The sequence below is a fragment of the Pseudonaja textilis genome, chromosome 5, assembly GCF_049901715.1.
Source record: "Pseudonaja textilis isolate UNSWEBS1 chromosome 5, rPseTex1.2, whole genome shotgun sequence".
In the NCBI taxonomy this organism is placed as follows: domain Eukaryota; kingdom Metazoa; phylum Chordata; class Lepidosauria; order Squamata; family Elapidae; genus Pseudonaja; species Pseudonaja textilis.
This window is the reverse complement of record NC_141994.1, coordinates 1,282,258-1,295,046: the sequence shown is the minus strand read 5'-3', so window position 1 is coordinate 1,295,046 and position 12,789 is coordinate 1,282,258. Positions and strand designations below refer to the sequence as shown.

General features: G+C 45.2%; 1 protein-coding gene across 2 annotated transcripts in view; it reads left to right on the top strand.

The window, feature by feature from the left end:
- ELAPOR2 (endosome-lysosome associated apoptosis and autophagy regulator family member 2) overlaps positions 1 to 12,789 on the top strand; it is an 86,907-nt gene that overhangs the window by 13,806 nt on the left and 60,312 nt on the right. For both annotated transcript variants that reach the window (XM_087933914.1, XM_087933913.1), the window contains exons 2-3: positions 8,632 to 8,752; positions 12,547 to 12,742. In XM_087933914.1, the coding sequence (XP_087790040.1) occupies positions 8,632 to 8,752; positions 12,547 to 12,742 (317 nt within the window). The remainder of the gene's footprint in view (positions 1 to 8,631; positions 8,753 to 12,546; positions 12,743 to 12,789) is intronic.

The window sequence follows — 12,789 nt, the reverse complement described above, 5'->3', positions numbered from 1 at the left end:
AAAAAACCCGCAGAACGTCATAAAGAAAAGAAAAAAAAGACTTAGACAACTTATTTCTCCTTTTTCTTCCATTGTCCGTAGACATGAATCACATTTTCAACATTTGTACTTTTCTTGAAATATGGACAATGGTTGCTTATGTTTTAAAAATATTTTCATCTAATTTTTTAATCTTTTTGTTATAATCTGCACTGAGATATCTAAATGCACCTTGCTTTGTAATTTATGGGTATGGGAGCCATTCTAGCTTGAATTTAGATAAACCATGAATAAATAAAGTCAGTCTTGCCATCCCTACACATTCTGCACCTTTTGGCCTCCCGTTCTTGTGTTCTTGGCAGGGTTTCGCTTTTCTAATCTTGAGCCAAATTTGTTCTTGCTGATGTTAATGTTTCTTAGTAGATTGTGATAACTTTTCGTTTCTCCTCTCTGGAACTAATCCCAGTAAAAAAAAATATATATTTATGCTTTTCAGTCAGATGTTATTTTTTAAAAAATATATTAATGTTTTGGTATATTCCCTTCCACTAGCCTTGGTTGTTTTCAAATAAGTACCACTTGCGGTAGTCTTTTTTTTAATATTGCACTTATTTTAGGATTTCTTCTTCTGGTTAACCACCAACAGGGATTTTGTACTAATTTCCTCTCATATTGTCGCTTGGGGTGACTTTTTAAAACTGATTTTTTTTTCCCCACCAGTCAATTACCTCTTTAGACTTTTCCATTCATTTTGTCGCCCTATTTTTAATGTGTTCTGTTCTGTTTCCATGGCTTATTTCAAGTGCAATTTATAGGTGCGTCTTGGTTGATTATATTGAGTTGGGCGTGCTTCAGAATTTTGCCATATTTCTCAAAGTTTCCTCGAGACCTCTTTTTTATTCTTGCAGTAATTTGTAGGTACTCTAACCATTTGCAAATTCCCACAGTGGTTAGGATGCAGCATTGCAGGCGAATTCTGCCCACAGCCAGCAGTTCGATCCTGACCAGCTCAAGGTTGACTCAGCCTTCTGTCCTTCCAAGGTGGGTCAAATGAGGACCCAGATGGTTGGGAGAGCAAGAGGCTGACTCTGTAAACCGCTTAGAGAGGGCTGTAAAAGCTCTATGAAGCGGTATATAAGTCCAAGGGCTGTTGCTACTCATTTAACAACTATAGAGATTCACTTAACAACTATGGCAAGAAAGTTGGTTCATATTGTGGTTCACTGGCAGCTGGTGCAGACGGCAGCAGAATTGGACAGTGGGGAAGAAAGGGGACCAGTTCAGGAGTCTGGAGAGGACTCGGATGAGGGTTCTGCGTCCAATGTAGAGATGGGGCCAGGATCATCTGGGAGTGGGGTGCTGCCTTTGGAGCCTTCGGAGTCTGGCAGCAGCAAGGCAGAGGAACAGCGGGAGCCTGTTCCCAGTGCGCCTATGTGCAGAGCTGCTAGACGGCGAGAGCAGCTAAAACAAAAGAGGTGACTCGGGAGTAAGGCTGGGAGGTGATGGCCCCTCCCATAAGGTTTAAAGGACAGGCAAAGGTAATGAAACCTTTGCTGGAAGCAAAGTCGTTTGTTCGGTTCAGATTCATTCTTGAAGCTCTTTGTACTTCAGTTGGTTTCTTTTCTAGTTCATTAGACACTTCTGTTATTGGTAGGGCTTCACAGAAAAGAAAGGTGGGTGCTTATCTCGAGGGACTGTTTGAGATTCATTACCAGCTGGGAAGGAAAACAATTCCCAGCGTTGCAATAAAACAAGACTTGTTTTCAAAATAAGACTATGTAAGCCTTGGTCAGAACAGTTCAACAGGGCAAAATTCTCTAAACCCATGCGAAATTTGGCGCTCATTTATGGTCATACGTTGAGGATGGCCTATAATTGATCTTGGAGACTTCTCACAGCTTCTGGGGTGGAATAGAAGAGATGTACCAGAATTATAGGGGAGGGTTGGTGCAGCTGCAGCCAAAGCGCTAGTATTTTTTTCAGCCGCAATCATTTACCTCTTGAAGGGAGAAATGAGGCTGCCTTGTAATTTGTGCATTAAGGTGCTGAATTAGCAGGATTTGACAATCCGCTGTTTGGTCACTGCATTCGCTTCGGTCTTGCGGTTTCACTCTCTCGCTGTCTAGACTACATTAACCTTGGACGGGTTCCCCGGTGCTGCCTAGGAGAAGATGGATGGCAACGGGGATTTTTCTGGGCCTGGTGTCACAATCTGCCCCTTGCTGCACAAGCCAGCGCCCCCCCGCCCTCAGAGTTATATCAAGGAGAACTTGCTCAGTTTGGCAGTGTGTCTGTCTTCACTCTTGGCCCACCTCAAATGCCCTCGAAGCTGTGAAGCAGATACAGCCGAATCGAATGATAGCAGCAAGCAGAGAAAGCACCTGAGAAGAGGAAAGGAAGGGTGTACTTCTTTTTTTGGGGGGGGGGGGCTAGAAAAAAGCAGCTGCTGTTGGGTCACATACTGTCTTGCTGCATGTAAGATAGGGCAGGAGTCCATCAGTCAGAGCAGAGCTGGAAGTAGAGCTGGATTTTAGCATTGTTGTCCTACCTGAAAGAGCCCCCTCATTGCTACACTGTTGAGGTCATTGAAACACATTCGAGAAAGTCCAGAAATATTTCACAAGAAGAGTTCGCCGCTCCTCTACTCGTTGCAGAAGACTATGCCGTCAGACTCGAAATTCTAGACCTAGAAAACCTTGAATTATGATGTCTTTGATCCGATCTAAGTATAGTACATAAAATCATACATTGCAATGTCCTACCTGCAAATGAATATTTCAGCTTCAACCATAACAACACAAGAGCACACAATAGATACAAACTCAAGGTTAACCGCACCAAACTTGATTGCAGGAAATACGACTTCAGCAACAGAGTGGTCAATGTCTGGAATACTCTACTTGACTCTTCCCCAAACCCCAAAAACTTTAACCTTAGACTGTCTACTATTGACCTCACCCCTTTCCTAAGAGGCCTGTAGGGGGCGTGCATTAGCCCACCAATCGTGTCTGTCTGTCTGTCTATCTATCTATCTATCTATCTATCTATCTATCTATCATCTATCTATCTTCTTATATGTATCCATGTATTCATAACTATGTTTTTACTTATACCTATTATCTTGTAAGCAATTGACAAATAAAAATAAAATAAAAATAAATGAGCAAGTACTGTGTTGGTGTTGTATAGTCAACACAAGACCAAGGGTGGCTTCCTCTGTTTGCGAGCAATTTTTGATCAGGGACTGAAGGAAAAATTGTATGTCTACCAGCTGTCTTGCTCAACTGTGGCCCTTGTTGAGCTAGCCATGCTTTGTAAGTTTTCCTTCCTTTTTGAACCTCAGGCTTCTAAAACTATTTGGGGGCACAAAATTTTATTGTCTAAGGCTGAGTGGAATTGGAGACAGAAGTCAGTCCTCTGCACTTTCAAGGGGAGATGCATTCAGAAGCCCAGCTGAATGTATATCAATTTCCATGTGATATTCTGGACTGGAGAATTCTGGGAGTTGAAGTCCACAAGTCTTAAAGTTGCCAAGTTTGGAGACCTCTGTCTTAAAATTACGAAGATTTCAACTCCCAGAATGAGAAACTCTTTGACAGCTAGAGAGCGTTTTGCTGTTGAACTATGGTAGTATTGAAATTACTACCCATTTGGGGTTGGTTTTGGTTACCCAAGCTTGTCATCTACTATCACCGTGAAACCTGGATTGAGGTTTGCCGCATATGCAGTCAAATTCTGGTCGTTTTCTGTCTGCAAGACCTTCTGTTCACTTTGTGGAGGTTGGTGACATGTTTGTGGGAGAGATCCACCAATTGTTCAGAGTGTAGAAGAAGAAACGTCTAAGCCAGGATTCAGGCGTCTAGCCCTCTGCACAGATGGCCCGGAGGCTGCATCGCGTCTCTGTAAACACAGAATCATCATTAGTGAGTCATGTGAAAGAACAACGCTTCTTTTGCATGGCTCCTGTAATGCCCTGTCAGAGTCTAAATCCGAGGAGGAAGAGGAACAGCTGACAGGGAGGGGGAGTGTGGCTCCGTTGGCTGTGGAGGAAACTGGGGAAGGGCAAAGTCCAGCTGGGCAAAGCAGGGGAGAGGTAGAGCAAGGGAGAGGGAATTCGGAGGAAGACCCAGGCCCACCTCCCTCTTCATCCTAGGGCACGCAGGGAAGAACAGAGAAGGGAGCAATGTGGGTTGCATGGCTTATGGGGGAGGAAAGGGCCCTGATTCCCTTCATTAGCTGCAGCTGGAAAGAGAGTTTAAAAGAGTTGCAAGCTGAGTGCTGCGTCTGCTGGGAACAAATGTGAATTTATCTTGTGTTGACTGTGGTTATCTGTGTTCCTGGCATCTTCCCAACTGTGTTGAATTACTGCTGTTCCTTCACGTCTGGAATTCCTGCTCCTGCCCTGCCAGACTAAAGGCTTCATTTTGCCTTGATTGGACTTATAGTTGCAGTTTTTGTTGACCACGTTTTGGACTTGATTCTCTGCAGCCCAAGGCTGTTCCTGGGAGAGTTTTTAATCCAGCCAGAAGGTAACCAGGACATTGGGGGCAAAGTCGGAGCTAATAAAGGGACTCCTACTGATTATCTGATTGGGTTGCCTTTGTGTCATACCTGGGTCATCACACCTCCTCACCTCATAATTCCAGACACATGGGAGGTGCAGCCAACTATGGATCTTTCTCTATGCTGTAATCTTGTTTTCCTACAGGTAGATGTGCCTGTTGTACATTCATTCATTCATTCATTCATTCATTCATTCATTCATTCATCAAAACAACAGAACAAAGCAACCTGAAAATAGATTCAGTGCTATTCTTTTATTCCAGAATGGAATTTCACAAAGCAACTTTTAAAAAATATATTCATCTAGGTAGGAAACAGGGTGTAACATAGCCCGAGGAACCCAGTTTGATGGTCTAGAGGAATGCAGGAGACCTTGAGGAAGCCGGATAGGAACCATGAAAGCAAACCAAGATACAGTTTAGCCTTAAAGGTGTGAGAAAAATGCCCTTCTAAATAGGAGTAAAAGGTAAAGGAAGATTTTACTCTGCTAGCTGTTGCTGACTCTACGGGACGCTGCTCATCTCCGTTTCAAGGCCTTTGCGTCAGTTTTGTCCGAAGGTATTCCCATGGTCACAGAGCACCCTTGCCTTCCCGCCAGTGGTACCTATTTATCCACTCACATTTGCATGCTTTTGAATGGCTAGGTGGGCAGCTGCAGTGGGGAGAAGGGGAGCTCACCCCATCCTGTAGTGTTCAGGTCTTGAACCTGAGCTGCCAGCTTTCCAGATGATGAGCTCAGCGTCTTAACCACTGAGCTACCCTGCCACCCCACCACTGTAAACAGCCCCACCTTGAATCAGTTTGGTGAAAGAGGTGCAGACAGAAGCTGGTGATAAAATAATATTTACATAATCCTTGCGCTATCTGTACCTTTATTCTCTGTGTTGTAAATGACTCTGTATTTTTCTTCTTGGGTTACTAAGTCTTTTGGTTTACTTAGGGTGTTTTGGCAGGCTTTAGTTGGTTTATGTGCTACAGTGATGCCGTGTGGTTGTCTGTGGGCTATTTTGGAGATGGCTTTGATGTCGGGCAGTGTGATCCTTTTCATAACTTGTGTTGAGTGCGCTGCAGTGGGTTGAGTGTCCAGGCACGCTTTGGTAAAGTTGTGTGTGTGTGTGTATCCACTTTGTTGGAAAATGTTGCGTAGCCATTCTCATTCTTTTTTCTGGTATTCAGGGTTGCTGTCTAGTGGGTTTGTGCTCCTCTAAAGAACGTTCTTACATAGCTTCTCTTATGTGTAGGTTGCGTTGTTAACTTGGGTAATGGAGCACTTAGTAGTATGGGTTGACATGGGCAGTTCGATCCTTCTGAAGACCTCGGATCTTTCATACAAGTGTACATTGGTGATAGATCCAGCCTTCAAGAATTACTCCTACTGGTTATTCATATTACTTGTGGTGTAAAAAACCTTCAGACTTTAATGAGAAGCACACAACATTCCCTTTTGACAGTCAAGGAGAACCACAGCCTTGGCATCACACCTAGAAGGATGGACACACGACTAATGGGTGCTTCTTAAAATGTAGCGTTATTGTACTGTGCTAATGAATCCTGTCCTTCGGCTGCTGGAGGGGATTATTAGGGCTGTCATGAAGGCCCACTTGACTTAGGTTTGGGTGTGAAAATTGTGTCGGGGTTAAAGGAGAGCGAGAGGCACTTCTGCCTTCAGTTTTGTCAGGTTCTGTCTCTCCTCCTTGGCTGCTCGTGAACACCTTCCCGATTTTAGAAATCAGTGCTCTGCACTGCATGGCTTTCAAGGGGAGATGCATTCAGAAGCCTAGCTGAGTGTACATCAATTTCTGTGTGATATTCTGGGCTCTATAATGTAAAAAGTGGGATCTAATAAGAATAACAATAACAGTATAATGCAATTTATTGCAGGGTTTGCAAACCTTGGCAACTTTAAGATGCGTGGGACTTCAACTCCCAGAATTCCCGGGCCAGCCATTTGGACTTAGACCATTTGTGACCATGCAACTATTCTAGGCTGAGTCCCCTCTTGACGCCGCCTCCAGGCTCTGCCTCTTCTTTTCCTAAAGATAAACTGTGTCTTCCACAAGAGAGATACGTTATATGAATGGGTCCATGAAGTGACCCCCTGCCTTTGAAAGAGGGTTTTCCATCAAGGGGCAAAGAGGTCAGGCAAATCAAGATGGCAGCTCTGATTGCATTGTTATGGCTGCCCTCTTGATGGCCTTTTAAAGGCCTCCCCTCCCCACTGTGGACAACTCTGCTTTCCACCAGTAAACGAGGTGAAATAGAGACGAGGGAAGGAGGGTGAGTAAAGTCCCCATTGCATCTGGCAGACAAAACAGATGGGAACCACAGGGCGCAAACTGAATCAAGGCAATTAGAGAGTGATTTGCATTGAAGCCGCTGGCACTGAGCAGTTGATGGATGAAGACTAAATGAATCAGCCACCACCACCCCCCGAGCGTCATGCGCAAGGATTATGTTGAATATAACTCACCTAGGCAATTATTCCAAGCCAACAAGTAGCGGGCATTCTCCTTCCCTGAATAATTCCGCACCTGCCACTGTTTCCATCCCGCAGCCTTGCTCAGGACCATCAGCCTGACTTGAGAGCATCTTCCTGGTGTCCTGAAAGTCTAAAAAAAGGGTGACTGTGTCTAGGCCTCCTTGGGGAAGGCAGGAAAGATGGAGGGGGTCTCGTATGTTTGGGTGGGAAGCTACAATTCCTGCTAGTGAGGAAACGCATCCCTCACAAACTCGGCAGCCTAGTCTCCCTTTTGATAAACAGACCCCCTTTGGACTGGGCTCAGACCAACGATAGATAAGCCAGCTGTGCATCGGTTGGGCAGCGTCAACATTAAAGAGACAGAAACAGGTCCAAAGCTGGTTCTAAAATGGTTCCCAGCACCCCGGCCAGTTTGGAAAATGCAATGAGCATATCAACCCTGCTCCATGTTTCTGTCCCTTCTGGCTGGAGGAGTCTTTAAAAAAAAACAAAAAGCCATTTTTAACAGGGTCTGTTTGTTGGAAAACAGCTGGCTTTTCTCTCTCAGGGAAGATGGAGGGAAAGGTCAAAGGAAAGTGCAGGGGGAAACAATTACACACACACACACACACACACACACACACACACACACACACACACTGCTTTCTTTGCTATGTTATTATGGTATTAACCTTTGGAGCTGACCCTTGCAAAATTGATTACAGCAGGCTCTCTGGAATACTTGGAAAATATCAGATGGATGGATGAATGGATGGATGGAGATGATAAATATAGATATTGAAGATAGACAGACAGACAGACAGACAGACAGACAGATGTAGGCAGATAATAGAGAGAGAGGGAAATAGAGATGAAAGAGAGATGATAAACAGATAGATAGACAGGCAGACAGTTAGATAGAACACACATTTATTCTTTCTTTCCCTCCCTCCCTCTCTCTGTTTGTCTGTCTGCTTCTCTCCCTCCCTCCCATTCTCTCTCTCTCTCTCTGTCTCTGTCTCTGTCTCTCTCTCTCTCTCTCTCTCTCACACACACACAGAGGTGATGATATAAAAAGGGCTAAGCAGTAGGTGGATTTTTAATAGCGATAGTCACCTTCTGACTCTGACCTAAAACCTCAATCTTACTGCCGGCTGTAGATAAAGTCAGTTGCAACCCAGGCTTGCGTTGTGTCTTTGAGATACCTGTGAAAAGAATGGCAAGTCAACTACGTTTCTTCTGCCTCCTCCTCTTTGAACCCTCTTCTTCTTTTCTCCATCCCCTGACCAAGACCTAAACCGGAGCTGCTGTCTCTAGAACAACAAGGGTTAGTTAGTGTTGACTTGTCAAAAGCACGTTCGATTGTGTTGTGGCAGAAACCACAGCAGTTGAACAGGTGGGCCCAATCCTTGGCCATCCCTCGGGAACCTCTTAACCAGGTCATGTCGTGGCTGAATCTCACAACTTTAATCTGACCCAAACAAAATGTTTATCTAAGGGGAAAAAAGAGTTAGAATATAGAGCCAGAAGGGACCTTGGAGGTCTTCTAGTCCAACCCTCTGCTCAGGCAGGAAACCCGATTTCAGACAAATGGGCAAACATCGTTCTTTTGTTCCCTAAATGTCCTGCAGACCGACTACCACTTCGAGTACACCGAGTGTGACAGCAGCGAGTCCAGATGGAGGGTGGCCATCCCGAATCCGGGCGCCGAATGTTCTGGCTTGCCTGACCCGGTCAAAGGAAAAGAATGCAGTAGGTCTTTCTCTGATTCAAACATGAAGGTTCCTAATCCATCAGAAAAAAAGAACGGAGCTTTTTAAATTAAAAACTTTTTAAATGATCATAACGTGGTGGCAAATCTCTTCCAGAGCTCACCCACCCTGAATGCTTCCCCTTATGGGCCACCTTCGTGTAGTTTCTCAGGCTATAAAAGAGACAGCGGGAGGGTTGTACTTGTACAAATACACTTATAGACTTGTGAGGGTCGTGTCAAGGTGGCTCCACAAGGAAGTCGCATTAGCTCACCTGGTTGTGATTCCTATCTGGCTGATGCCCTGAAGCTGACAAGGCCCGGCCTCAAAAGGAGCCCTTCGGACCCCTAGCTGAAAACTTGCTTAATCCTCACATGAACTATTTATTTAATAGCACAGGTTGGCAGAGGGTGGATCTTCTCAGGGGTGGCCCCCTAAGCATGGTAACTCTCAGGGGTGAAATGCTACCGGTTCAGCCTGGTTCACCTGAACCGGTAGCAAAAATCGCTACTGGTTGGGCCCAAGGAGTAGTTAAAAAAAAATCCCCTGACAATCAGCTGAGAGGAGAAGGAAGATAAAAGGGCAGGATTGGCCCTCTCAGCTCTGCCCCTGCACTTTTCTCTTCTTCCTCCTCTCTCAGCTGTTTGGCGCAGCAGAGCCTCACCTGGTGTCTGGAAAGTTGTGCGCGCACACGCGTGAAGTGCACAATCACCGAACCAATAGGGAAACTGGTAGAATCCCACCACTGGTAACTCTTAACCTAAAGAGCCCTGGTGGCTCAGTGGTCAGGATGCAGTATTGCAGGCTAATTCTGCTGACTGCCAGCAGTTCGATCCTGACCAGGTCAAGCTTGACTCAGCCTTCCATCCTTCCGAAGTCCGTAAAATGAGGCCCCAGATTGCAGCAAGAAGCTGACTCTGTAAACTGCTTAGAGGGGGCTGTGAAGCACTGTGAAGCAGCGTCTAATTGTTATTTCTATTGCTGACCTATTTATGAGCGTCTGGAGCCATACAACTTTTCTTCCTTATAGGTCCTGTTTCTCAGACTTCTCTTCAGGATTTTGACCCATTTCTTCTTTTATTAATTGTTTCTCGGTTATAAATTTTATTGTTTTTATGGGGCTGCCCGTTAGAGGAGTGTTTGCTTCCTGCTGTTCTGTGGTTTCATTTTACTCATAACCACCTTGATATTTTAAGTAAAAGAATATAAATTTACAATTAGTTGCCCAGTGTGGTTTTTCTACCAGCGCAGAAATGTAATTTCTTTTTATGTAGTTACGTATTGCTAATATTTTAGCGGAGCAAAAAGCGATTGTGGCTAATGAGGCTTCACAATTTTGCTGGGGATTTTCCTTGCCCAGCCTGGTCATAATTTAGGAGAAAAGTCTCAGCGTTGTTCCCAAGTTAAAATGCTTGTTGTTTTTCAGGGAGCTGGCCAATGGCGTTGGATTTTTTTTTCATCTTTGGGAATTAAAAATAAAATAAAATATCCGAGCTGACTAGTATTAATGTTTCATTTAAAGTTCTCTGCTACGATTCCATAAACAGTAAGGAGCCTAATGAGGTTTTTAAGATTCTTTCTGGAATAATCTCCATTGAGTCTAGAGAAAGGAAGGACTGTGGGGAGGGGCAGGATAGCAATATTCCAAAATTTGAAGAGCTCCTACAAAGAAGAGAGGGAGTCAAGCTATTTTCCAAAGCACCTGATGGCAGGACAAGAAGCAATGGATGAAAACTGACTAAGGAGAGAAGCAACCTAGAAATAAGGAGAAATTTCTTAACATTGAGAAGAATGAACCATTGGAACAGCTTGCCACTAGAAGTGGTGGGTGCTCCATCCCTGGAGGTGTTTCCAAGAAGAGACTGGAGGGTCACTTGTCTGGAATGGCGCAGGGTCTCCTTCTTGAGCCGATCTAATGTGGACTAGGATCTCACAAATTACCAGCCACATCCTTCTGGGCAAAGGTGAAGCTTTGGGGAAATGGTGAGCGTTTGCTTTTCAGGGCGAAGAGAAATAATAACACGAGACATTGAAGTTTTCACGAAAGGCAGCTTAGCAACCACAAACTCACCTGGGAACCAGGTGTGTGTTCCTGGTCTCCCCAGAGAGCCATCAGAAGCCCAGAAGGTGTGTTCAGTGTGCTCACCCAGTGTGGGGGCCCAGCTGATTGCAGGGCGCGTGAAGTCTTGTTCATGGTCTGAGAGAAGAACACATCGAGTTGAAAATCAAGTCGTCCAGGGGCCCCAGGTATTAATGCGCTATTAGTGGCAATCGGCTGCTGATTAAACCAGGCAACAGCCGGCATCCTCAGAGCAATTCCTCCCTCTGGAGATGTGTGCTATCAAGGAACAAAAACACAGCCCTGGAAAATGGAAAGAAGAGGCTAAGGGACGTTAGTGAAGCAACAGAGAACTTTTTCAATGTCCTAAAACTAGCGTAGTTCTAACTCACTGCATGTTCAGCTGAAAAAATATATATATAAACTTACGTTCCTCTGCTGTTGGTCAGGAATGAAAACCTACTTAGAAGAATGTGTGGATTGTGGTCAAACCCCAAAGTCAAGTCTGGTCAGAAGGAATACATGTAAATTATATTCTCTATTCCTAGGTGGTTCCTCTTGCTATGAGGCCCACGAGTTCACCACAGATCAACATTGCACAAAAAAAAGAGCATTACAGAAATTGCATGTTCTCTTGTAGATGAATTATGAGTAGAAGATCAGAAGATGACCTAAAGCGTATTGGTTGGATCCTTCCTTCCTTCCTTCCTTCCTTCCTCCCTCCCTTCCCTTCCTTCCTTCCTTCCCTTCCTTCCTTCCATCCTTCCTCCCTCCCTCTCTCCCTCCCTCCCTCCCTCCTTCCTTCCTTCCTTCCTTCCTTCCTTCCTTCCTTCCCCTTCCCCTTCCTTCCTTCCTTCCACCCTTCCCTTCCTTTCCTTCCTTCCTTCCTTCCTTCCCTTCCCACCCTCCCTTCCCTGCCTTCCTTCCTTCCTTCCTTCCCTCCCTCCTTCCTCCCTCCCTCCCTCCCCCCCCCCTCCCTTCCTTCCTTCCTTCCTTCCTTCCTTCCTTCCTTCCTTCCTTCCTTCCTCCCTCCCTCCCTTCCTCCCTCCCTCCCTGTGCCTGCCTTCCTTCCTTCCTTCCTTCCTTCCTTCCTTCCTTCCTTCCTTCCTTCCTTCCTTCCTTCCTTCCTTCCTTCCCTCCCTCCCTCCCTCTCCTGTCCTTTCCTCTTCCCCTTCCTTTCTCATTCTCCTTCCCTCCCTCCCTGCTGTAGTGTTAGAACACAAGGAATAAATTCTAGTTAATCATACCAAAATATATATCTATTTTAAGCTTCAAAAAACAATCTACCTTTTGTATAAACCAGTTACAGGATAACCAGATGCCATGACCCCTCTCTGGTTGACTTGAGAGGTTTTGGTGGCAAAGTTCACAACTTCAGCCTCACAACCACAACAGGTAACAATAAGTTGCCCAAACGGCTCAAAACAAAACAAAACCTCAGCAGGAAAAAAAAATTCGTGCCTTGTAACGAATTGCATTAGTCTTTCACTTTCAGTGAGTCTTGAAGTGAGAATAGAGGAGGAGGTCTGGGCCAGCCCCTCCTCACCCTAACCCCTCCCTACCGTAGTTAAAACAGGAAGGTCCCTGGATGCAAAAAATGGGGAAGGCAGTGCAATTCCCCAAATTGCTGCTACCATTGTTGTAAGCGAAGTGTGCAATAATCAATGCTTTTAAAAAAATGTTCTTGGATCGACTGCCTTTCTCTACTAATCCTTTGTAAACGTTTCCCTTCTCAGCTTTCTCTTGCGCTTCTGGTGAATATCTGGAGATGAAGAACCAGGTTTGCAGCAAATGCGCCGAAGGGACTTACTCGCTGGGAAGCGGGATCAAATTCGATGAGTGGGATGAGCTGCCGGCAGGATTCTCTAACGTAGCCACCTACATGGACTCCGCTCTTGGCTCAGCTGAGAGTAAAGCAGACAGCTGTGCCAAGTAAGGACCTCACGGATCTTCTGGTCTCCAGGACTTCATGGAGAACC